At 41.8% G+C, this 27,500-nt stretch overlaps 2 protein-coding genes across 2 annotated transcripts in view; both read left to right on the forward strand.

Annotated features, from left to right (window-relative positions):
- The window catches only part of psmb6 (proteasome 20S subunit beta 6), a 4,313-nt gene extending 66 nt beyond the window's left edge, over positions 1–4,247 (forward strand). Inside the window, 8 exon segments of the mRNA XM_071514126.1 lie at positions 1–44; positions 797–864; positions 1,297–1,362; positions 2,755–2,820; positions 2,908–3,033; positions 3,617–3,765; positions 3,969–4,055; positions 4,058–4,247. The exon segment at positions 1–44 is cut by the window's left edge and continues 27 nt beyond it. Of these exon segments, the coding sequence (XP_071370227.1) occupies positions 1–44; positions 797–864; positions 1,297–1,362; positions 2,755–2,820; positions 2,908–3,033; positions 3,617–3,765; positions 3,969–4,055; positions 4,058–4,227 (776 nt within the window). The 3' untranslated portion in view covers positions 4,228–4,247.
- A 21,194-nt stretch (positions 4,248–25,441) lies between these two features.
- Positions 25,442–27,500, forward strand: part of LOC139639955 (HLA class II histocompatibility antigen, DP alpha 1 chain-like) — a 2,220-nt gene continuing 161 nt past the window's right edge. Inside the window, exons 1-4 of the mRNA XM_071514124.1 lie at positions 25,442–25,548; positions 25,931–26,176; positions 26,636–26,917; positions 27,267–27,500. The exon at positions 27,267–27,500 is cut by the window's right edge and continues 161 nt beyond it. Of these exons, the coding sequence (XP_071370225.1) occupies positions 25,485–25,548; positions 25,931–26,176; positions 26,636–26,917; positions 27,267–27,388 (714 nt within the window). The 5' untranslated portion in view covers positions 25,442–25,484 and the 3' untranslated portion in view covers positions 27,389–27,500. The remainder of the gene's footprint in view (positions 25,549–25,930; positions 26,177–26,635; positions 26,918–27,266) is intronic.

The following is a 27,500-nucleotide window of genomic DNA, read 5'->3' on the forward strand; positions in this document are numbered from 1 at the left end:
GCGCGCTGATCCCGGACTGGACCGGCAAGGAAGTCAGCACCGGGGTGAGTAGAGGAGCTGTGGGACCGGGCCGGGCCGGACCGGACTGGACCGGGCCGGTTCTGTCCCGGCGCGGGGGGTTTAACGGACAGACCGAGCGCTGAATGAGACATGAGACAGCACTTCTACAGCAGGGAGCGGGCTTAGCTAACGTAGCTAACAGTTAAGCTAGCTAGTTAAAATGCTTGCTTGTCCTGAGTCCAGCTGTAAACCGAACCGGACCGGACTGGACCGGACCGGGTTTCAGGCGTCAGACGGGGCTTCTGCATCACGGGGAACAGGATTTAGCTAATGTTGGCTACCAGCGTCCATTATCGGACACTTAGTCTGATGCTCTTCCCCGCTTTCTCCCGCAAAGTTGGGATAGCAGCGATACAGTTTGTCCGATAATGGACCCAGAGGGTGGACTCTGCATCAGGGACCGTCCGTCTGGAGAATAAAGCAGACAGAGACCAGCGGCAGGTCCAGAGTTACTCAACTACTGACTGGCCTGTTGTCCGGTAATGGTCTCAGTGACTTAGTTGCGTGTGCGGCTGCTAATTAACTGAAAGTTGTCTAATTAACGTTATTTAAACTAACGTTTAGTTTGTCTAAAGCACCGTTACTGTTTAATTTCAGTTGTTTGCTAACGTTAGCAACAGGTACAAAACAGACCGAAACACACTGGGACTACATGATGTGACGCTAATTCTGTCTCTCTCTCTCTCTCCCTGCCTGTCTGTCTGTCTGTCTGCCTGTCTTCCTGTCTGTCTCTCAGACCACCATCATGGCGGTGGAGTATGATGGAGGAGTGGTGATTGGCGCAGACTCCCGCACCACAACTGGGTGAGAGAGAGAGAGAGAGAGAGCGAGCGAGCGAGAGCATGTATTAAACATTTTGACTGGTCAATAAACAAAAACACTCTGCTTTAACGTCTCTCTCTCTCTCCATCTCTCCCTCTCTCTCTCTCCATCTCTCTCTCTCTCTCTCCATCTCTCTCTCTCTCTCCTCCCCCCCCTCTCTCTCTCTCTCTGTCTTCCCCCCTCTTTCTCTCTCCATCTCTCTCTCCTTCCCCCCCCTCTCTCTCTCTCCTCTCTCTCTCCCCCCCCTCTCTTCTGTCTTCCCCCCCTCTTTCTCTCTCCATCCCTCTCCCGTCTCTCTCTCTCTCTCTCTTCTCTCCCTCTCTCTCTCTCTCTCTTTCTCTCTCTCTCTCTCTCTCTCTCTCTCTCTCTCTCTCTCTCTCTCTCTCTCTCTCTCTCTCTCTCTCTCTCTCTCAGAGCCTATATAGCCAACAGAGTCACAGACAAACTGACTCCCATCCACGATCGAATCTTCTGCTGCAGGTTGGTTTGGTTTTTTCTCGAGTCACATGACTTGGACTCGAGTCTCAGTTTGAATTACTTGAGACTTGACCTGATGCATGAAGAGAAGACTTGGGACTTGACTTGACTTGGGTTCTGGTGACCTGGGTTCTTGACCTGACTTGGGTTCTGGTGATTTGGGACTTGGGACTTGACTCTGACTTGGGTTCTGGTGACTTGGGACTTGACTCTGACTTGGGTTCTGGTGACTTGAGACTTGGGTTCTAGTGACTTGAGACTTGACTTGGGTTCTGGTGACTCGAGACTTGGGTTCTAGTGACTTGAGACTTGACTTGGGTTCTGGTGACTCGAGACTTGGGTTCTGGTGACTTGAGACTTGGGTTCTGGTGACTCAAGACTTGGGTTCTGGTGACTCGAGACTTGACTTGGGTTCTGGTGACTTGGGACTTGACTCTGACTTGTACTCTGATGACTTGAAAAGGTTTCTAAAGTCTTGACTTGAGATCTTGTGTTTGTGTAAATGACTCAGATTGAAAGTGATGAGATTTGTTCCAGCAGACGACTGAATTTAAATTCTGTTTTCTGAATTTGTATGGAATGATTGAATTTATTGAAGTTGAAACTGATTATAGAAATCAAACTCATGATGCTCTTACCAAGTTTTTATCCTATTAAAACCATATTGCATTGAAAAGTCCTAGATATTTAGTTTTCTTTAAGATATTAAATTGATACTGGACTCTTGATTTGTTCTGACTTGACTTGCTGTTCTACATTTAGACTTGAGACTTGACATTAATGACATGGACTTGACTTGGACTGGACTTGGTAATCTACATTTAGACCTGAGACTTGAGCCTCAAGTCTTGAGACTCGACTTGAGAATTGACTTGAGACTGACTTGAGACTTGAGACTTGACCTGATACTTGACCTGAGACTCGACTTGAGACTTGACCTGAGACTTGACCTGAGACTCGACTTGAGACTTAACTTGAGACTTGACTTGAGACTGACTTGAGACTGACTTGAGACTCGACTTGAGACTCGACTTGAGACTCGACTTGAGACTCGACTTGAGACTCGACTTGAGACTCGACTTGAGACTGACTTGAGGACTTGGGACTTGACCTGAGACTCGACTTGAGACTTGACTTGACCTGAGACTGACTTGAGACTCGACCTGAGACTCGACCTGAGACTCGACTTGAGACTTGAGCCTCAAGACTTGAGACTTGTTTGAGTCTTGAATTGAGACTTGACTTGAGACTTGAAACTGACTTGGGACTTGTGTGAAGTTGACTCGGTCACACCTCTGAAATAACGAACAGTAATTCCTTCATAGTAATTTTCGCATGTTAATTAACAGTAATTAATATTAATGAGCAGATAATAACAGCAGCTGTGTGTTACAGGTCTGGCTCTGCTGCAGACACTCAGGCCATCGCTGATGTCGTCACGTACCAGCTGGGCTTCCACAGGTACACACACACACACACACACACACACACACGCTCACTCGGTTTGATTGACAGCCCTGACCTGTCTCTCTGTGGCTCCGCCCCCAGCATCGAGCTGGACGAGCCTCCATTGGTGGAGACGGCCGCCAATCTGTTCCGCTCCAGCTGCTACAGATACAGAGAGGAGCTGACAGCCGGGATCATCGTGGCAGGATGGGACCGCAGGGGGGGGGGGGCAGGTACACACACACACACACACACACACACACACACTGAGACACACACTGAGACACACACACACACACACACACACACACACACCACACACACACACACTGAGACACACACTGGACACACACACACACACACACACACACACACACACACACACACACACTGAGACACACACTGAGACACACACACACACACACACACACACACACACACACACACTGAGACACACACACACACACACACACACACTGAGACACACACACACACACACACACACTGAGACACACACACACAGAAGTCCAGATTCTAAAACTCTGGACTCTTCTTGGCTGGTTGTTCAGTCGTCCAGTTCCTCTGGCTGATCAATAATCAATACCACACCAAGCTGATCAATACAGTCTGCTGAGCTGAACCACACACCTGTCTCACTGCTCACACCGTGTGTCTCTCTCCTCTCTCTCTCTCTCTCTCTCTCTCTCTCTCTCTCTCTCTCTCTCTCTCTCTCTCTCTCTCTCTCTCTCTCTCTCTCTCTCTCTCTCTCTCTCTCTCTCTCTCTCTCTCTCTCTCTCTCTCTCTCTCTCTCTCAGGTGTACTCAGTGCCCATAGGGGGCATGTTGGTGAGGCAGCCTGTGTCAGTGGGGGGGAGTGGCAGCACCTACATCTACGGCTTCATGGACTCAAACTACAAACCGGGACTGAACAAGGAGCAGTGTCTGGAGCTGACTGCTGCAGGTGGGAGCAGTGCATGCTGGGAACTGGAGTCCACCGCACAACCTCATACACAACACAACCTCTGAGATATATTCACTAATCTGTCTTCCTTTTTCTCTCTCTACCTGTCTGTCTACCTGTCTCTCTCTCTACCTGTCTGTCTACCTGTCTCTCTCTCTACCTGTCTGTCTACCTGTCTCTCTCTCTACCTGTCTGTCTGTCAGCCCTGTCTCTGGCGATGGAGAGAGACGGCTCCAGCGGTGGAGTGGTGAGACTGGCGTCGATCTCGGAGGACGGAGTGGAGAGACGCTGCATCTGGGAAACCAGCTGCCCAAGTTCTCCACCACTGAACACACACTCACACACACACACACACACACACACACACACACACACACACACACACACACACACACACACACACTACACACACACACACACACACGCCGCTGTGTTGATGATTCCATGTCTGCTTTGTACTGAGACTGTTGATTAAAGGGTTAAATCTCATGTCTGCTGTTTTCAGATCAGTTTTTTCACACTCTTCTTCTTCTGCTCTTCATTTAGACTCTTCTTCTGCTCTTCATTTAGACGACAGTCACCTTCCTTCTGAAAAAGTAATAAACTTTAACTTAAACTAAACTTTAACTTTACTCTTTAAAGTAAACTTAAGTATAAAAAGTAACTAACTTTGGGGAACAGTAAGTTTACTTTTCTGTCACTCAGTGGGACTAAATGGCCACTTTCAGGTTATTAAACTATACTTGTAAGAATACTGAAGTATTCTTTAATTATTCTTTTAATAAGTGTGTGTGTGTGTGGGGGGGGGGGGGTCATGTCTTTTTATATATATTTACTTATCATTACTCTTTAGGTCAGTGGTTCTAAACATGGGGTCCGGGGGTCCCTGAGGGGGTTCCAGGGGGTCCCACAGCAAACTGATGAATTATTAAAGTTCAGCATGATTTCATTAAAGAAGTGAACAGAGTGAGAGAAAGCAGCAGAGTGATGCTGTGATCAGTTTCTCTGTTTCTCTGGACAGTCGTGGAGTTCTGGACTGAATCATCTGACAATACAAACGTTCTCAGGTTTGGGTCTGAGAGACTAGATCTCATCAGATGGTCTGAGGCTCTGATGTGGACTGGATCAGGTCCTGGAGGTCAGGCAGGCTGAGAGTCTCTGCTTCAGGTGACAGTGCAGTTCTGTAGTGTTTTCATGTCACTTCATCACTTCCTGTGTGTCACTTCATCACTTCCTGTGTGTCATTCATCACTTCCTGTGTGTCACTTCCTGTGTGTCACTTCATCACTTCCTGTGTGTCTCGTAATGAAACCAGAGAACAAAGAACCACAGCAGAACCAGAGAGAACATCTTCACTCTCCTCCTCTGATGACATTTAGTCTCTCAGACCCAAACCTGAGAATATTTGTATCATCAGATGATTCAGTCCAGACCTCCATGACTGATTTAGATTATTTTGACTGATATTGCGATATTAGAGGGAATGATAATTTTTACATCATTATTCTCATTTTCATTGAAAAACGTATTAAAATGATTATGGTGTGATTTTTGCGGGGATCTGTACCAAACAAAGATGTTTTCTTCAGTCTGTAGAATATGATGTGTAGGCCAGGACATCTCTGCAGCACCACAATATTTACTTTAAAATTATATTTTGACACATTTCACCTTTTAACTAATATTGCGCCTCCTGAGATTTGAACATTGCAGTCGGCCATATTGTGATTTCCATAAAATTTGGATAAATTGTTCAGCTCTAGTTCACTTCTGTAAATGAAATGATCCTGAAGTTTAATAATTCATCAGTTTGCTGTGGGACCCCCTGGAACCCCCTCAGGGTCCCCCCCGGTGGCCCCCGGACCCCACGTTGAGAACCGCTGGTCTAGAAGCTGAAGTGGTTCAGTTTCCTGTGTGAAAACAAACCTGAAAAAAAAAATCTGATTTATTACGGAGGAAATTAAATTCTGCAGGGTGGAGGTGTGCAGAAGGTCCATCTCTTCTTCTGAGGATTTTATTTTATTTTTTTAATTTATTTATTTTAATTTATTTTCACCCCATCAGAGTCTGGTGTCAGGTGACCCGGGTCGGCCTCCAGCTCAGTCTGCAGCAGAGATTTAAATATTTAAATATTAACGCATCGCTGCTGTCCAGTGAAAACCTTTGAACTCCACTTTTTCATATTTTCATATTTTTCATATTTTAATTTAAACTGAAACATACGAAGCTGCAAAACTCGTCTGTTGTGACTCAAATTAAAACTCGTCAGGTTTGAAAAGCCGATTATTCAGAACCGAGTTTCTGAATGTCAGCATAACAAAGATCAGCAGATTTCTATTAATCTTAAAGAAAAACACTTTTTTTTTTTTTTTTACTTATCATCAGAAGTGAAACATCAGACTTAAAGGATGAGAAACACTTACTTCCCAGTTTAGAGGAATATTTAATGTAATGATTCTGTGCAATAATTCAACTGTGAAATAATTATTTAATTATTTGCACTTGTATATATTGTAGTATAATGCACATATTTTACATATTTCTTATTTTCTTATTTCTATTTTTCTTATAATTTCTCTATGCTTATATATATTTCTCTTCTAGAATGTGAGCAACTGCAGCGTAACCCAGTTTCCCCTCGGGGATCAATAAAGTTTTTCTGATTCTGATTCAGATTCAGATTCAGATTCAGATTCAGATTCAGATTCTGTAAACTGAAAGGAAATGGTTCTTAAATGTTCTTTAATGTCAGAAACACCAAGATGCTTTAAATCTTCTGAGGAAACTGAAAATCCTTCAAGGTTTTCACAGAAGTGAAAGTTTTGAGAATAAAGATTATGTTTTATTACAGATCTACTGTATGTTCTAAGCCACTGGTTCCCAACCTGGGGGTCCCGACCCCCACTAGGGGTCGCCAAAGCTCCACGGGGGGTCACAAGGCCTTCTTGGTTTTAAGGGGTGTAAGAAAACTTAAATTATATATATATATATATCTATACCGCATATCTCAGCATTTCATTAATTTCTGAGAAGAAAGGAACTAAATGTAGTTGTTACTTTTAAAGTTGAGATGTTTTTTGAAGATATAAAGGAGGATAAGACATGAACACATGAAGCTATATTCACTTATTCACTCTCTGAACAGCCTCCTGCTTTAGAAAAGTTCAGTTAAAACAACCAGAGAGTCTCAGGGAGAAGAAACTCTGAATCTGACTGAAATAAGCAGAATAAATATGTATGATGGTTAAAATAAATAATACAGAGAATTATGTAAAATGTTCCTAAAAATATCAGGAAAACTCTCTGATGCAATATTCACATAATCTGATCAATATTCATCCAAGCTGCTCGTTTTACTGTGTTCAATATTTGTGTTAATGATCAGTTATCAGTTATCAGTTATCAGCTGTTCTGTGCTGTTATTGATATGCATTGAATATAATATGAAATATCCATAAAATATGTCTGTTCATCAGGTCTGTCACTCAGAGAGAGACCAGGCTCCTGAAGGAAACCGGTTCCTGCAGGACCGCCTGCAGCCACCTGGACCGACCCGGTCTGCAGGTTTCACTGCAGCAGACCAGGTCCCTGAGTGTTCATCACAGATTCACTCGTTAATTTCTACAGCAGACCAGGTCCCTGAGTGTTCTTCACTCGTTAATTTCTACAGCAGACCAGGTCCCTGAGTGTTCTTCACTCGTTCATTTCTGCAGCAGACCAGGTCCCTGAGTGTTCGTCACAGATTCACTCGTTCATTTCTACAGCAGACCAGGTCCCTGAGTGTTCATCACAGATTCACTCGTTCATTTCTACAGCAGACCAGGTCCCTGAGTGTTCATCACAGATTCACTCGTTCATTTCTACAGCAGACCAGGTCCCTGAGTGTTCGTCACAGATTCACTCGTTCATTTCTACAGCAGACCAGGTCCCTGAGTGTTCGTCACAGATTCACTCGTTCATTTCTACAGACAGACCAGGTCCCTGAGTGTTCTTCACAGATTCACTCGTTCATTTCCACAGACAGACACTGAGAAGAAAGAGATGGAGAAGAGAGATAAGGAACAAGAGATTATAAAGGAAGTCACAGAGGAAGAGATGAATCTAAAATGATTGTAGATCAGTTTCTAATCAGGAGAAATATTGATCCAAAACACAGTCCAGCTGTTTAAGAAAGATTTAATAATTATTATTATATCGTGGCGAGAGGCTCAGCAGCCGGTTTGATGCGGATCAGTCAGAGACCAGAACGAGTCGGACCTGCAGGTTAGAGTCGGCTGATGCAGGAGAGATGCTGAGTCTGTTTCCTGCTGGTCTCACTTTCCTGCTGGTCTCACTTTCCTGCTGGTCTCACTCTAGCCCGTCTGACTGAAGAGACCCGGTCCTAAAGTCAGAAGAAATCTTCACAGATAAACTCTGCATGTCATCACTGATGTAACCAGAGGTGGAAGAAGTACTCTGATCCTTTACTGCAGTAAAAGTACCAATACAGCAATGTAAAAGTCCTGCATGAAAAATCCTACTGAAGTAAAAGTACATAAGTATTAGCAGCAAAATGTAGTTAAAGTATTAAAGTGAAAGTAGTGGTTTGGTCCCTCTGACTGATATTTTATTATATATGACATCATTAGATTATTAATACTGAAGCATCAGTGTGTAAGCAGCATGTTACTGTTGTAGCTGCTGGAGGTGGAGCTAGTTTGAACTACTTTATATACAGTTAGCTAGTTTAGTCCGGTGGTTCCCAACCTAGGGGTCGGGCCCCTCCAAAGGGTCACCGGATAAATCTGAGGGGTCGTGAGATGATTAATGGGAGAGGAAAGAAGAAAAAACAAAGTTCTGATACACAAATCTGTTTTCAGTTTTTGGACTTTTTCTCTAATCTTTGATTTTTGCTGAAATATTGGATCATTTGAACATTTATTGAAATGAAACCATGTGAGGTTTAGAGGGAAAAATCACTATTTGGTGGAGCTGTTAACAACTCATAGACATCTGAAATGTGACCCGACTACACACTGCTTTCTGTAAGACGTCAAAAGCCAAAAAGGTTGGAAACCACTGGTTTCATCTTTAACAATGTGTTGTATTTTAAAAGCTTGTTATATTATCCATTGAGTCAAATCTCCATCTGAAAAGTAACTAAAGCTGTCAAATAAATGTAGTGGAGTAGAAAGTACAATATTTCCCTCTGAAATGTAGTGGAGTGGAAGTATAAAGTAGCATCAAATGGAAATACTCAAGTAAAGTACAAGTATCTCTAAATTGTACTTAAGTACAGTACTTGAGTAAATGTACTTAGTTACTTTCCACCTCTGGGAATTCCCAAGAAGAGCTTTGTAAATAAAAACATGGATGGCCAGATCTCCTTCACAGCGGTCTTCACAGTCCAGCTGAATCCAGATTTCTGGACTTCACTTGCTTTACCAGTCTAGACAAGCTCAGACTAGTTTAGACCAGTTTAGTGCGGTTCAGACCGGTCTACACCATAGTAGACCAGTTCAGACCACTTTAGACCAGTTTAGACCAATTTAGACCAGTTCAACCCGGTTTAGCCCAGTGCAGACCAGTTTAGACCAGTTCAGACTAGTTTAGACCGGTTTAGACCAGTTCAGACCAGGTCAGACCAGTTCAGAGCACTTAAGACCAGTCTGCGAGTGCTGAGGCTCCAAATCCACAATCCATCCAGTCCACCAGGGGCCTCAAGCGGACTTTCTGCAGACTTCCAGAGAGTCCGCTCCGGGTGCAGACTTCACCAGACTTCACTGATTTAATTACCCACAATTCATTGCGATACGGACGTGACATTGCAGTTTCTCCAATCGCTGAACAAAAAAACAAAAAGAACTTATCATGAATGTGTAAAACAATGACTTTATTAAAACAGAAATAATATTCAGCCACATCATGACAGAAATATGAAGTCTAGACTATAGACCAGTAACCAGTTCCAAAACCAGTTTCAAAACCAGTTCCAAAACCAGTTTCAAAACCAGTTTCAAAACCAGTTCCAAACCCAGCTTCAAAACCAGTTTCAAAACCAGTTTCAAAACCAGTTAGTTGGAAACCATCCAGCAGCTTGTTCAGACAGACCGGGTCAGTCAGCCTCTGTCTCTAAACATCTAAACCAGCAGGGTCAGAATCCTCGGACAAATCAATAAACAACTTACAATCACTTCCAACTTTCATAGCAGCTGGTATGCTGAGACCAGACTGATACTGTGATAAAATACCATTTGTATATAAAAAGTCCTTAAATTGATCACTGATCAAAGACTCAAGAACCTTTGCCAGAGGGGAGAACATGGAGATCGGTCTGTAGTTGTTCAATAATGAGTCTCCACCTTTAAAGAGGGAGAACGTAAGCAGTTTTCCAAATCTTTGGGATTTGGTTTGTGACTAAAGTTCCATTCTAAAGATGTTAGAGGTGGTGCAATAAAATCTACTGCCAATTTGAAAAAGAAGGCCGGTTTCCTTGGATTCAGCTGCTGTTGGGCTGTATGCTCCTCTGAAGAGAGAGACCAAAACTAAAGATAAAACTAAGAGTAAAAAAATAAACTACAAGAATTCTACAAGAACCACAAGAATTTACAACACAAAAAACACAAAAAAAAACACAAACCACAAAAAACACAAACCACAAAAAACACAAAAAACACACAAACTGCAAAAAACACAAAAAACACACAAACAAAAAAAAACACAAAAACCACACAAACCACAAAAACTACACAAAAAAACACACAAAAACCACAAAAAACATAAACCACAAAAAACACAAAAAACACAAACCACAAAAACCACACAAACCACAAAAAACACAAAACACAAAAAAAACCCCACAAAAAACACACAAACCACAAAAACCACAAAAAACACAAACCACAAAAAACAAAACACAAAAAACACAAAAAACACACAAACCACAAAACACACAAAACACAAAAAACACAAAAAACACAAAAAACACAAAACACAAAAAACACAAAAAACACAAAAAATACAAACCACAAAAAACACAAAAAACACAAACCACAAAAAACACAAAAAACACAAACCACAAAAAACGCAAAAACACAAACCACAAAAAACACAAAAAACACAAACCACAAAAAACACAAAAAACACAAAAACCACACAAACCACAAAAAACACAAAACACACAAACCACAAAAAACACAAAAAACACAAACCACAAAAAACACAAAACACAAAAAACACAAAAAACACAAACCACAAAAAACACAAAAAACACAAACCACAAAAAACACAAAAACCACAAACCACAAAAAACACAAAAAACACAAACCACAAAAAACACAAAAAACACAAACCACAAAAAACACAAAAAACACAAACCACAAAAAACACAAACCACACAAACCACAAAAAACACAAAAACCACAAACCACAAAAAACACAAAAAACACAAAAAACACAAAAAACACACAAACCACAAAAAACACAAACCACAAAAAACACAAAAACCACATAAAACACAAACCACAAAAAACACAAAAAACACAAAAAACACAAAAACCACACAAACCACAATAAAAACACAAAACACACAAACCACAAAAAACACAAAAAACACAAAACACAAAACACAAAAAACACACACCACAAAAAACACAAAAAACACAAACCACAAAAAATGCAAAAAACACACAAAACACACAAACAAAAAAAAACACAAAAACCACACAAACCACAAAAACTACACAAAAAAACACACAAAAACCACAAAAAACATAAACCACAAAAAACACAAAAAACACAAAACACAAAAAACACAAAAAACACAAAACACAAAAAACACAAAAAACACAAACCACAAAAAACACAAAAAACACAAACCACAAAAAACACAAAAACCACAAACCACAAAAAACACAAAAAACACAAACCACAAAAAACACAAAAAACACAAACCACAAAAAACACAAAAAACACAAACCACAAAAAACACAAACCACACAAACCACAAAAAACACAAAAACCACAAACCACAAAAAACACAAAAAACACAAAAAACACAAAAAACACACAAACCACAAAAAACACAAACCACAAAAAACACAAAAACCACATAAAACACAAACCACAAAAAACACAAAAAACACAAAAAACACAAAAAACACAAAAACCACACAAACCACAAAAAACACAAAACACACAAACCACAAAAAACACAAAAAACACAAAACACAAAAAACACAAAAAACACACACCACAAAAAACACAAAAAACACAAACCACAAAAAATGCAAAAAACACAAAAACACACAAACAAAAAAAAACACAAAAACCACACAAACCACAAAAACTACACAAAAAAACACACAAAAACCACAAAAAACATAAACCACAAAAAACACAAAAAACACAAACCACAAAAACCACACAAACCACAAAAAACACAAAACACAAAAAAAACCCCACAAAAAACACACAAACCACAAAAACCACAAAAAACACACAAACCACAAAAAACAAAACACAAAAAACACAAAAAACACACAAACCACAAAACACACAAAACACAAAAAACACAAAAAACACAAAAAACACAAAACACAAAAAACACAAAAAACACAAAAAACACAAACCACAAAAAACACAAAAAACACAAACCACAAAAAACACAAAAAACACAAACCACAAAAAACGCAAAAAACACAAACCACAAAAAACACAAAAAACACAAACCACAAAAAACACAAAAAACACAAAAACCACACAAACCACAAAAAACACAAAACACACAAACCACAAAAAACACAAAAAACACAAACCACAAAAAACACAAAACACAAAAAACACAAAAAACACAAACCACAAAAAACACAAAAAACACAAACCACAAAAAACACAAAAACCACAAACCACAAAAAACACAAAAAACACAAACCACAAAAAACACAAAAAACACAAACCACAAAAAACACAAAAAACACAAACCACAAAAAACACAAACCACACAAACCACAAAAACCACAAAAACCACAAACCACAAAAAACACAAAAAACACAAAAAACACAAAAAACACACAAACCACAAAAAACACAAACCACAAAAAACACAAAAACCACATAAAACACAAACCACAAAAAACACAAAAAACACAAAAAACACAAAAACCACACAAACCACAAAAAACACAAAACACACAAACCACAAAAAACACAAAAAACACAAAACACAAAAAACACAAAAAACACACACCACAAAAAACACAAAAAACACAAACCACAAAAAATGCAAAAAACACACAAAACACAAAAAACACAAAAACCACGTGGCTAAATCCATCAACCCTGAAACTGAAAGTCAGGTTCAGCTGCTCAGCGTCTTCAGAGGCGACTTAGAGCCCAAAACCATTTCCACAGGAGAAACCAGCTTTCTGAACCAGGAGAGTTCTTTTAATAAAATCTGATGCCCAGACACAAACTAAACCTGTTTCTGCCGTGATGAACCACCAGGGGGCGTCTCAGCTCCTCACTCTGCTGTTTACACTTTTTCACAGTTGCTCACACACATTTTCTGAAACTAGAGCTCATTTTCTCTAAACTCTAAACTCAAAACACAAAACCACAAACACAAAATGCAAAACTCCACAAATCTCTGGCAAAATGAAACATTCAAAACCATTTGATCTCACCTGAGCTCACCTGAGGTCTTCTCTGTAGAGCTGAAGTCTGAACAGTTCAGATATCAGTGTGTATATGTGAGATGAGAGGATGAGGCCAGTTGGTAAATGAACTTTAGCATTTGGGATGGCAGTGCTTCCAAATGAACACATGAGGTTTTAGTTTGTGAATGTTGAGCCTCATGTAGAGAAGAGAGAAAACTACATTACTGTGTCGTGTTTTACAAAAAGTGACAGAGAATTACAAACTGAGTGAAAAGCAGAAAATGTGCTTGTAGGTTTGCAGACTTGGTTTAGGGATTTGATTCATGAGTTTCAGGTTTCAGTGACTGTGTCCCAAGTTCCAGTTTCAGTGTGGAAACAACTGTGGAAAACTGTAACATACAGATTCACCTTAACAAGGTTTAAATCAAATATTATAGGTTTAAATAAACTAATCTAAACCATAATAAACCACCAGGGGGCGTCTCAGCTCCTCACTCTCTGCTCCTGTTGAATCCAACATGCTTTACCTAGCAACAGATGACACAACAACCAGCTGTGTTTCTCATTGGCTGCTGACTGGACTGGACATGGACCCACCATCTTCTCCCTGGACCTGAAGCTAATTAAACCTGTATCTACCATGATGAACCACCAGGGGGCGTTTCAGCCCCCCCACTCTGCTGTTTAACATACAGATTAAACCAGGTTTACATCTAATATTATATTATAGGTTTAAATAAACTATCTAAACCATAATAAACCACCAGGGGGCGTCTCAGCTCCTCACTCTCTGCTCCTGTTGAAGCCAACATGCTTTACCTAGCAACAGGTGACACAACCACCAGCTGTGTTTCTCATTGGCTGCTGACTGGACTGGACATGGAAGTGAAAGTAAAGAGCCGGGACTTTCCAGAGACGCTGCTGCACGTAAACCTGAAACCTCAGAAATGTGTCACTGTGAGTTACAGCTGGTGTTAGAGTGACAGGTGAGTTCAGGTGCTGCAGGCTGACTGGATATCTGGTAAAATGATCCTGTGTTTTATGCATCAACATGTTAGATCACATCCATCAGCTGCTGACTGCGGGGAAATAAACTAAAAGTGAATAAGTGATGAGATCTGATTAACTTGTTTCATGACAGATTTACTCAGATTCAGGACTTGGCCGGCTGCTCCTCTCTCTGTGGTGAATGTGGTAAAGTCCTGGTTTATCTGAAGGCACCTGAAGGCACCATGAGGCTCGACCGGTTTGGTGGGAAACAGAGAAGAAAAACCTGACCTGGAACAGACCAGGACTGTCACGGGGAGCTGTGGTGAGGATCCAAAACCCCAAGACTGGGTGTTTAACTGAACAGATAGCAGGTGACACAGGAAACCCAAAAACAAGAGCTCTACACAAACTGACACAAACACAACAAGGATCCGACAAAGACTGACTGGGGAACAAGACTAATATACACATGGGGGGTGATTACAGATGAGACACAGCTGGGGCAGACAGGAAACAAGGTACACATAGAACTAAGAGAACTAGACAGGGAAACATACAAAGAAATACAAAACCTAGACCAGGCTAAAGTCACAACCATGACAAGGACAGTCTACTGTTACACTTACTATTACTATAGCTACTGCTAGTAAGTAAGTAAATGAAGTTTATTCATACAGCAGCTTTCACAGAGCAAAGTCACAAAGTGCTTCACAAGAGTCAAATAGTTTTATATAAGACCAGAAAACTGTAAAAAACAATAAAACATGAAAACACACAGAGTTACAGACACAGGAGGCTCGGCAAAGGCCGGTCTGAACAGAAGAGTCTTCAGCTGCTTTTTGAAAGTCAACAGAGTCTCAGATCTTCAGTCCAGTGGAAGCGTGTTCACAGTTTAGAGGCTCCATCAGCTTTAGTCTTCAGTCTGGATCATAGGTTCCCAAACTTCTCAGCCCCCTTTTCGACCCCCAAAATAACTCACGACCCCCACTATCCCCGGAGGTGGCTGAAGCATACCAACGTTGGCCTAGGCTGTTCAAACACACCACAACACAAAACAACACAATAGCCTAACAACCATAATGTTAATTTATATAGTAATTTAATTTAGTAACGTTCAATGTACCTAACTAGAACCTTGCTTGTGTTATCTCATGTGTAAGTCGCTTTGGATAAAAGCGTTTGCCAAATGTGAAATTGTAACTGTAAATTGTGATGAGATGGGTGGGCACTATGCTGAGCACAAGTCCAGTCTGGGTTTCATTTTGGACACTCGGAGATCATCCTTACGGAGGCCGAGAACGGCCGTGCTTACAATTATTTTTTTGAATGCCGTTATGTCGAGATCACGAGTTAATTATCTCGTTAACGAGATAATTTATCATGAGAAAACGACTTTTGTTTTCTCGAGATCACGGGATAATATGGAGAACTGGAAAGAGAGTCTGGTTCACCTGATCTCAGCTGATTTCAGCCTTCAGATCTCTGTCCTGACTGTCAGGAGGATTCAGAACTGAACAGGAAGCAGAAATGTGGAGTTTTGTTTGCTGCAGTTACATTTCCAGCTTCAAGATCAGTTGCTCCAGTTGTCCAGACGCTCTGCATGCTGCATGGCTCCTGATCTCTGATAAAAATTATAAGTAATAGGAGGAAACGACATTTTGTTTTCTCGTGATAACGGGTTGATTATCTCGTTATCTCGAGATAACAAAACTAATTTTCTCGAGATAACGAGATAATTAACTCGTGATCTCGAGATAACGGCATTAAAAAAATAATTGTAAGCACGGCCGTTCTCGGCCTCCGTACATCCTCCACGTTCGGTCTGGATCTGGTCTTATTTTTAATGTGCGTCAGTGCTGAGAAAGTCTTTTCACATAAGTAGGTCGATCCAAACGGCATCAGAACATCCGTTGCGGTCTTGGATAGCCGTGGGAATTCCCTCCCGACTGAAATCCAGAACTCAGCCGGCGTCTTGGATTGAACCGTCTTTAAGGTTCGATCTCTTGACAGTCAGTGAATGCTGATCTTATCCGGATCATATTGTTCCTGAGCTGTTTCCTCTGGGAAATACTTGTTACAGCGTGGCAGGAGGGCTTGAAGGAGGGTAGCGATGGACTTCTTCACTGTGTTAACACTCAGGTCATTTTCCTCTGTGAATTCGTCCAGCTCAGGAAACAAATCGATCCCATTTCAAACCGCACGTTCGATTTTCCTCGGATTTTATCATTCGGCGGCAGGATGCTCGTGTTTTCACCTCACAATGACATATTAAGTCCATTCAGTTTATCAGACACGCAACACAAATCCGCTAGCCTCGTTAGCCGGTCGGGGTCAGTCAGGTGAGGAAGCCGGCTCAGCTCAGTATGGAGCAGCAGGCCCTCGAGCTCAGAGCCCAGTTTGTTGCAGAGAGCGGCAAACAGCCTGGAGTTGAGCGGACGCTTTGTACTTTAAGCTCTGGGTCGAGTGTTTTGCTTGAAAGATCTTCTCTGTGTATAATACAGTGGGTGAAATGTACATGAGGCGCCACCTGTAAGACTCTTTCAGTCCTTTCTTTCCTCCAGCACCGTCTGCACAAACACAGATGCACTCGTCCCAAGACAGTCCCTCCTCTTCTAGTTTGTTGTCAAGTTTTGTGAAAATGTCCTCCTGTGCACTTTCCCTCCAGTCAGTCAAATCAGCATGTGTCCTCCTCAAGGTTTCTGTCAAAACTGGATCTGACGAATACAAGCAGCTGGGCATAGTTTGATATATCTGTGGATTCATCTGACTGCAAAGCATATTTCCCTTTTTTCACTCTGTGAATCAGCTGACTCTTTATGTCCTGGGCTGAGTGGGTGATGCACCGGGCAGCGGGCCGTTAGACAGCGGGTCAGTTCATCCCCATGCATAGTCCGACTTACAGCTATAGCAGCCGGTTTGAGTAGAGTTTCCCCGACTGTGTGTGGCTGTGCAATTAAGCATGCCACCTCATATGATGCCTTTTCTTTAAAGATTTATTTGTGGCATTTTATGCTTTATTGGACAGATATAGTGAGAGAGAGAGACAGGAAGGTATGGGAGAGAGAGAGAGGGGAGGACATGCAGCAAAGGACCATGGGCCGGATTCGAACCCGGGTTGCTGCGGAAAGGACTGAGGCTTATGGTACACACTCTACTCAGTGACCCACCGGGGCGTCCCCATATGATGCCTTTAGAGCTTTGGATGGTTGTTTGTTTTATTTGGACTTTCTTTTGGCCTCGCAACTCTTGCTCCTTTCGGTGGAAAAAGTCTACTGGTTTCACAGTGAGGGAGGAGCGCTTGGTTTTCAATGTCGGAGCATTTTTACAGGTTTAGGCTTTCATGTGCGAACACCTCAGTGCACACGACACTCTGGGGACGTTGTACTTTGTAGAGGACGACGCATGTGAATCCATACTGGATATATTCCTCTCTATACTTCGGACGCTTGGAGGAAGGCTGGTCCGGCTGCTGATGGATGTCCAGAGGGCGAAGGCCTTTCTGACGGGGGAACTGCTCCTCCGCTCTCCTCTGCTGGCCTCTCTGCTTTGTCTTTGCTCCGTATTAACCGGCGTTTCATTTTGACCAAAATAATTTGCTTATTATGCTGATTTGAGCTAGTTAGCTGGGAGGTTCTTACGTTCACAGTGTCTCCTGACCTCACCTGATGCTGTCGCTAATCTGTCCTAATCACCTCAGGTGTTGCGTGGGGACAAAGAGAATTGGTAGGCTGATGACATATTTTTTATCTGCTGTATTATTTTAAATTTAAATACTATTTTTACCTTTCGTAACAATTATGGTTAAAATAGGCAATTTTTAATTGTTTTTAAATTGTATTTCACACATTCTTGAAATCATCTTACGAGGTTCGCGGCCCCCACTTTGGGAACCGCTGGTCTAGAGCGAGGGACGAGCAGTCAGCCTGGCCAGAAGACCTGAGAGACCTGCTGGTCCTGAAGGGACAGAGTCCAGATGTTCAGCTGCCTGACCATGCAGGACTTCATATGTGATTACAAGAACTTTAAATTGAATCCTTGATGGGAAGCCGATGTAAAGAAGCTGAGATGGGTGAGATGAAGTCCTGCTGGACCTGGACCAGCCCGGCAGCAGGTGGACCATCTGAAGACTCTGGACCTGGACCAGCCCGGCAGCAGGTGAACCATCTGAAGACTCTGGACCTGGACCAGCCCGGCAGCAGGTGAACCATCTGAAGACTCTGGACCTGGACCAGCCCGGCAGCAGGTGGACCATCTGAAGACTCTGGACCTGGACCAGCCCGGCTCAGACTCAGATGTCATCTCAAGTCTCAGACTTTTTTTTTTGTGATAAAATTTTTATTTTGTTTCTTTACAGTGTAACGATAATAAATCAAATACATATACCCGCATGTATCACATCCATATGTGTCTGTACATCTCCTTAACACAATGTTGCGGACAGTGTAATTCAAGAAAAAAAGAAAAAAACAAAAGAAAGAAACCTAACATTTTATCCCACACTCTCCTCTCTTCCCCTCCCTAGCTTACTCCCCTCCCCTCCCCTGGCTGGCTTCAGATAACTCCCTATGCATGCTTACATAATACCTAGGCATATAGTATAAGCAAAAATAATAATGACTAATAAAAAAATAATAATAATAAAATAAAAAATAAATAATAATAATAATACATAAAAATAAAAAAATAATAAAAAAGGAGAAAGATACTTAAATAAATACATAAATAATAATAATCTAATCGAATAATAATAATAATACTAATCATGCTAATAATAAAACTACTACTAATAGATATATACACGCATATACTGTACGTGCACACATACTGTATACATGTACATACACATGCCTACACATACCCCTATACATACAAATACATTTATGCATACACACACATACCTCTCCACAGAAAAAAAACAAAACATTTGAAATAGAAATTACAAGTCTCAGACTTTATGAATATTACCTTTTTTACTTTCCATGCCACCTCACTGTGAATTTACAAGTAAACAGATGAAACTCAATATTGAGCTCTGTTCTGAAAAGCCACAATTTGTCTGTGAATCTGACAGTTCACACACACACTCACACACACACACATACACACACACACACACACACACAGAGGCACACAGGCACACACACACACACACACATACACTCACACACACACACACATACACAGGCACACACACACACACACTTGTTAGTCTACTTTCTATCTGCTCACTTAAGAATGGAGAGAGAGAGAGAGAGAGAGAGAGAGAGAGAGAGAGAGAGAGAGAGAGTCGGGGGAAAGGTCTACCACATCATGAAGGAGATGTAGAACCAAAACAAATGTCAAAGTTAACGAAAAGAGAACACAACACTTTAAACAAGCCAGGGGAGAACGACAAGGGTGCCGTCTAAGCCCAACATTATTTAATATCTATATCAGTGAATTAGCTGGAGCTCTAGAGCAGAAGGTCTCCTGGAGTAATGCTGCAGACGATCTGCTGATCCTCTCTCTGCATCACAGCCCGACTCTTCTGGAGAACCACTGTAGGAACTGGGCTCTATCCATCAATCTGGGAAAAACTAAAATCAGGATCTTTCAGAAAAAATCACGTTCTCAGGGAGATAAATACCGATTCAAACTGGGTGGATCAACTCTCAGTCATGTGACCAGCTGCAACTATCTGGGCCTGACAATCACTTCATCTGGGAAGTTTGATTTAGCGATAAGAAACTGGACAGATGAGGCCCACAGAGCATATTATACAATAAGAAAATCACTGTGTAGATTTAATCCTCCCATAAAAATCTGGTTGAAAATTTTTGATTCAGTAATAAAACCAATAGCACTATGTGGTGGTGAAATCTGGGGCCTCATTTCAAATGCAACTATGAAACCTGGGACAAAAGCCCGACTGAAATCCTGCAAAACCATCCAGGAGGCACAGGAAGAGTCCAGCCTGGGCCTGTAGAGCAGAGCATCATGGGAGATTCCCTCTGCGAGGACATATAGAGAAAAGAGCAGCTAAGATCTGGAGCCACCTGGTACACAGCGGCCCAGAGTCTCCCCCCACACCCTGCACAGGGGTACAAACGCCCCCCACACCCTGATCAGGGGTACAAACGCCCCCCACACCCTGATCAGGGGTACAAACGCCCCCCACACCCTGAAACTGGAGTGGTTCTCTCTCCTTCTCCCACGTAGAGACGCCCCACCTCATGTCATCCATCACATTAATATGGATATAAAAAGGAGCTGCTCCACTCTACCAAACGCCCACCTGGCCTATCACACAACTACAGGCCTGTGGGACCTGTATGATGGTCTACACCTTTTCAACAAACTATAGATCATCGTATTAGATCATCTCATTTTACTTTAAATTGAATAGGTATTCTTTGGATTGTTCCTGTATGTCTGTTTTGTCTTATCTGTCCTAAGTCGATACAACATATGATCTCATTTCAGATCAGCTCTTGGAACATACAGGGTCTTTGCTCGTCAACATTTGGTGTGAAGAGCAAACACCCTGAACTTGTAAATAGTATAATTAGATCAGAAATTATAATCATAACAGAGACATGGTGTAAATCAGATGTGGCCACTCACTGTCCTCCAAACTATAGAGAAGTTATTATACCATCACAGAAATTAAGCAATGTAAACCAAGGCAGAGACTCGGGAGGTCTAATAATACTGTACAAATCAGAAATTCATAAAAGTTTATATTTTAAAAACTGGAAATAACTACATTTGGATAAGAATAAAAAAGGACCTTATCCCCACAGAAAGAGATATATACCTCTGTGGTATATATCCACCCCCCCCCCCTCTGAGTCTCCCTACTACCAAGATGACATCTTCCCTGACCTAGAGTTGGAAATATGTCATTTTCAGGAACTAGGTAATGTACTGGTTTGTGGTGACTGTAATGCACGAACAGGAACTCAAACTGACATATGTAATAAATAAAATACATATCAGATCAAACCCTAACCAGTAACTTTACTCTCCCTCACAGAAGGAGCCATGACTCAGTGGTGAACAGGAAGTGGAAGGACCTGCTGCAGCTGTGTTGAAGCCTGGTCTGTATATTCAGTGTCAGGCTGTGAGGAGACTCTTTAGGGAGAAACACCTGCTGCTCACCTGTTGGCAACAGCACCGTGGACCACATGGTCACAGATATGGACCCTTCCTCTCTCAGTGTGTTCACAGTCAAGCCCCTGTCCTGTCTGACCACAGCCAGATCAGTCTGTTCATCAGAAAGACTGACAGTAGTAAGAGTGATGTCATCAGTCCTGTCAACTGTATGATCTACCTAAACCATACAGATGGACCGATGACAGTATAGATAGATACCAGGCAGCAACAACAGAACAAGAGATCCAAACTCTTTTAGACAGATTTCTGTATGAGTCACATCCTTACAATGCTGAAGGCATAAATCATGCTGTACGAGACATCGGCAATATATTTACCACAATGCAACAAAATCCAAACCAAAATTAATTGGCCAAACCCAACAAAAGAAAAAGTAAACATGAAAGCTGGTATGACAAAGACTGACAAATACTCAGAACACAGTTAAGAAAAATTTCTGATCAAAAGAAACAGACATCCAGCAGATGACTCCCTTCGCCTTCAATATTGTGAGATTCTTAAAAGATATAAGAATACCATAAGACAGAAAAAACTTATAACAAAGATATAAGAATACCATAAGACAGAAAAAACTTATAACAAAGATATAAGAATACCATAAGACAGAAAAAACTTATAACAAAGATATAAGAATACCATAAGACAGAAAAAACTTATAACAAAGATATAAGAATACCATAAGACAGAAAAAACTACAAAACACCAGTAAACAGGAGTCCATTAAGTCCAACTCCTTCTGGGATCACTGGAACTCCCTCTGCAAAACAGTCCCAGAACAACTGGTCATCCAAGACGGTCCAATGTGGACCGATCATTTCAAAAACTTATTTCAGCCACCAACAGAAACAGAAGCAGAGAGCAGCACTATCAAAGAAAAACTACACAAACTAGAAAAAACAGTAAAGGATTATCAGAACCCCTTAGATCTCCCTATAACATTACAGGAGTTGACAACAAAAATAAAGGCACTTAAGTGCAAAAAAGCATGTGGCCCTGATGGCATTTCAAACGAAATGCTGAAATACAGCTCTGAAAAATGCCATGGAGCATCCTGAAACTGTTTAATTTGATCCTTACTGTTGGCTGTTTTCCTGAGACTTGGAACAGAGGAATCATTACTCCTGTATACAAACATGGAGATAAATTTGACCCCCAAAATTACAGAGGAATCTGTGTAAGTAGTAACTTGGGAAAAGTTTTTTGCAGTGTAATCAACTCAAGAATAGTGAATTTCTTAGATGAACACAATATAATACACGAAAGTCAAATTGGGTTTTTGCCAAATTGTTGAACCACAGACCTCCTCCACACTCTGACAGCTTTAACTTACAGCCATGTTAACCAAAACAAATCCAAAATCTACTCATGTTTTATCCACTTCCAGAAAGCATTCGATTCTATTTGGCACAAGGGACTGTTATGCAAATTAATTCAAAGCGGCATAGGGGGCAAAACCTATGATTGTATAAAACCAATGTATGAAAATAATGAATGTGCAATAAAAATTGGGCACCAGAGAACAAAGTTCTTCCCACAGAGACGTGGAGTGAGACAAGGATGCAGCCTCAGTCCCACTCTGTTCAGTATCTATATAAATTAACTCAGAACAGTCCACTGCTCCTGGCCCCACTCTACTGGACAAGGAGGTCAAACTTCTCCTCTTTGCTGATGACCTGGTCCTCCTGTCAAGGACTAAAGAAGGACTGCAGGAGAGCCTGGACATCCTGCAGGAGTTCAGTCAGACCTGGGCTTTAACAGTGAACCTGAAGAAAACTAGGGTAATGATATTCCAAAGAAGGTCCGGGTCTCGGGAAGACACTTTCAAACTTGGGGAAGAGGTTCTCCAACACACTAAGAACTATACTTACTTGGGTATTAACATCAGTGCAACAGGTAATTTAAGAAAGGCTGTGAATGAACTGAAAGAGAAAGCAAGAAGGGCTTCTATGCAATCAAAAGAAAAACACAAATTGACATACCAATTCGGACCTGGATAAAAATTTTCAAATCAATCATAGAACCAGTTGCATTATACGGCAGCGAAATCTGGGGACCACGAACAAAACAGGACTTCCAAAGTTGGGACAAACATCCAATTGAAACCCTGCATGCAGAATTCTGTAAATCCATCCTTAGAGTACAAAGAAATGCCCCCAATAATGCATGCAGGGCAGAATTAGGCCAATACCCACTGTTATTAAATTTACAAAAACGAGCCATCAAATTCTACATCCATTTGAAAACCAGCAGCCCCCCCCCCCCCACTCCTACCACTATAAAGCCCTTCAATGCCAGGAGCTGAGCGGTGGGAAGAGTCCTCTCTGCCAGCTGGTCCTGGGGCTCACTGCACCGTCCCAGGACAGACCTCAGTTAATTTGGCCCAACCACATTATGGATAAACAAAAAGAAAGGTATCAATCATATTGGAAAAAAGTAACAAAATCTCAAAGTAAATTAGAAACATATTCGGCCCTAAACAGACAGACACATTGGCAGATTACCTGACCAGTGTGTCTGATCCTAAACTGAGGAAAACCTTGACCAGGTACAGACTCAGTGAACACAGCCTGGCTGTAGAAACAGGCCGACACCGGCAGACCTGGCAACCCAGAGAGGACAGACAGGCAGACCTGGCAACCCAGAGAGGACAGACAGGCAGACCTGGCAACCCAGAGAGGACAGACAGACAGACCTGGCAACCCAGAGAGGACAGACAGACAGACAGACCTGGCAACCCAGAGAGGACAGACAGGCAGACCTGGCAACCCAGAGAGGACAGACAGGCAGACCTGGCAACCCAGAGAGGACAGACAGACAGACCTGGCAACCCAGAGAGGACAGACAGGCAGACCTGGCAACCCAGAGAGGAGCGGCTGTGTTCACTCTGCTCAGGCAGAGGTGGAGACAGAGCTGCACTTCCTTCTGAACTGCACCAAATATGAAAATGTGAGAGAGAAATATTTCTCCAAACTCCAAAATATGTGTAACTTTGAAAAACTTCCTCCTGACAAAAAACTCCTTTATCTCCTTGGAGAAAAACGTGAGTGAGCCTCCAGCTGCTGTTTATATCACATGCTGTGAAAACCTGAGACAGGACAACTGACCCAAATATTTTCCATTTTTTCCTTTGTGTGTGATTGAATAATTGCAACTTTCTATTGTTCAATTATCTTTGTTGTTATTATTGCTACTTTTTCTTGATTATCACTGTTTTGCTTTGGCAACAGATACTGTTGTATTTAATGCCAATAAAGCTCATTTGAATTGAATTGAATTGAGACAGAGAGAGAGACAGAGAGAGAGAGAGGGAGAGAGAGAGACAGAGAGAGAGACAGAGAGAGAGAGAGAGAGAGACAGAGAGACAGAGAGAGAGAGAGAGACAGACAGAGAGAGAGAGAGAGAGACAGAGAGAGACAGAGAGAGAGACAGAGAGACAGAGAGAGAGAGAGGGAGAGAGAAGGAGAGAGACAGAGATGGGCTGGCTGGATTCCTGACAATTCTATTTTGTTCTATTGTTTTAACTTACTGACTTTTATCAGTTTTCTTCTAATAGTTTTTCTTTTTCTTTCTCTTTGTGTTTCTGTCTGGTTTTATTCCCTCTGTTTTACTTCCTGGTCTCTGTACACTCTGAACAAACGTTGAAAAGAGCTGTATCAATAAAGTTATTATTATTATTATTATTATTATTATTATTGCTAAAGTCCATGAACAGAGTGAGTGGGTCTGTGAGTGTAATAAAGTGCAGAGTAAACTCTTCTCCTCCTCCATCATCACTTCATTTCTCAGCAGTTCTCCACTGTGTTTACCTGGAAACTGATGATGCAAGTCAAAGCTTTAATGTGATTGGTGGAGCTGTCTGTAAGATAACGCTGTTCCTTCTGTTTCCTTCAGTTTCCAGCAGTCAGTCTGAAGTCAACACTGTCCTGTTGTGTTGTGAAGATGAAGATGAAGAGCTCACAGACCCTCCTCTTCCTCTCGTGTCTACTCGGTGTCACGGCAGACAGTAAGTACATCACACTTCTGTTCCTCACGTTTAGTCTCACGCTCACTTTTCACCTCCAATATTTCATGTTGATCTGAAAATCATTTGAATTGAGCTCCAGACTTTCTGCTGAAGGTAGAAACTTCTGAACCAGAGAGAGATTTAGTGTCAGTGAGATATTTCAAGTTTTCTGCTTTACTTCAGAGGAGAGAGAAGGACAGGATTCTACTTTTCACTCTTATTAGTTATTACACTTTTGTTTTCATAGAAAAACAATAAACAGACAAACTCTTTACAGACATGACTGGGTAACATTTGGCAGCAGGATGTGAAAAATAAATTCAGTCTGTGATTCTGGATGAGAAGAAGTTTGACATTTGATTTTCATCTTGTTTCCTCTCAGTTGTGCATCAGTATATTGCTATCAATGGCTGTTCAGAAACTGATGGAGAGATGATGTTTGGACTGGAGGGTGAAGAGGTGTGGTACGCAGACTTCATCAACAAGAAAGGAGTTGAGCCTCAGCCGAAGTTTGTAGATCATATGAGCATCCCAGGAGCTTATGATACAGCTGTGGGTAATCAGGCGATCTGCAAACAAAACCTGCAAACAGCTCGGCGAGGCTTCAAGAACCCTCCTCTGCAGCTCGGTAAGGAAAGATGATAAAGTTTAATTTACTGCTGTTCAACTATTTAAACTACAGATAAGGAATGACTGCAGACATTATACATTACTGTAATAAATATACAATATTTTACCATACTGTAATGTAAGAAAAGATATTTAATACTACTGAGAGATGAGAAGCTGTATGAAATGTATTTTTCTGCTTGTGTTTTATATTACTGGGAAATAAAAGATATTATGTGCTACTCAGAAATAAAAGACCTTTGTTAAATGACAGAACTTATATTTAAAAAAATGTTGTAATGCTACTGAGAGATGAAAAGAGATATTGATATGAATTGAACAGACGTTTACATGATGTTTACATTGTGTTGTTCAGATGTTTACATGTTTACATTGTGTTGTTGTCAGATGTTTACATGATGTTTACATTGTGTTGTTGTCAGATGTTTACATGATGTTTACATTGTGTTGTTGTCAGATGCTCCTCACAGCACCATCTACCCCAGAGACGTCGTGGAGCTCGGAGTGGAGAACCACCTCATCTGCCATGTGACCGGGTTCTACCCCGCTCCCGTCAAGGTCTACTGGACCAGGAACGACGAGAACGTGACCGAAGGAACGAGCCTCAACGTCCCCTACCCCAACAAAGACGGAACCTTCAACCAGTTCTCCAGGCTGAGCTTCATCCCACAGCTTGGAGACACCTACAGCTGTTCTGTGACGCACCGAGCCTTGAGCCAGACCCTGACCCGGATCTGGGGTGAGGAACCTTCATCTGTTAGCTAACACCAAACCTTCATCTGTTAGCTAACATGACCAAACTACAGTTAGCTAACACTTGTTCATGTGTTCCCCTGTTCATACATGTTCACGTGTGTTCCCGTGTGTTCCCGCGTGTTCCCGCGTGTTCCCGCGTGTTCCCGTGTGTTCACGTGTGTTCCCGTGTGTTCCCGTGTGTTCCCGTGTTCACGTGTGTTCCCGCGTGTTCCCGCGTGTTCCCGTGTGTTCACGTGTGTTCCCGTGTGTTCACGTGTGTTCCCGTGTGTTCCCGTGTGTTCCCGTGTGTTCCCGTGTGTTCCCGTGTGTTCATGTGTTTGGTTCCTCCTCAGATGTGGAGCAGAACCAGCCGGGGATCGGACCTGCGGTGTTTTGTGGACTGGGTCTGACCGTGGGTCTGCTGGGCGTGGCCACAGGAACCTTCTTCCTCATCAAAGGAAACGAATGCAACTGATCAGTTATTGATGATGTGAGGCGGACTGAAGGAGCTGCAGGAGTTCACAGACTGGAACCAGAAGAAAGTTTCTGGTTTCTGTCCTACTGGTTTTAAACTGCTTCTCTCTGCT

The sequence above is a fragment of the Centroberyx affinis genome, unplaced genomic scaffold (assembly GCF_046629955.1).
Source record: "Centroberyx affinis isolate AG114_WGS23_722 - 3 ecotype Tasmania unplaced genomic scaffold, CSIRO-AGI_Caff_v1 ptg007978l_1, whole genome shotgun sequence".
NCBI classification, from domain to species: Eukaryota; Metazoa; Chordata; class Actinopteri; order Beryciformes; family Berycidae; genus Centroberyx; species Centroberyx affinis.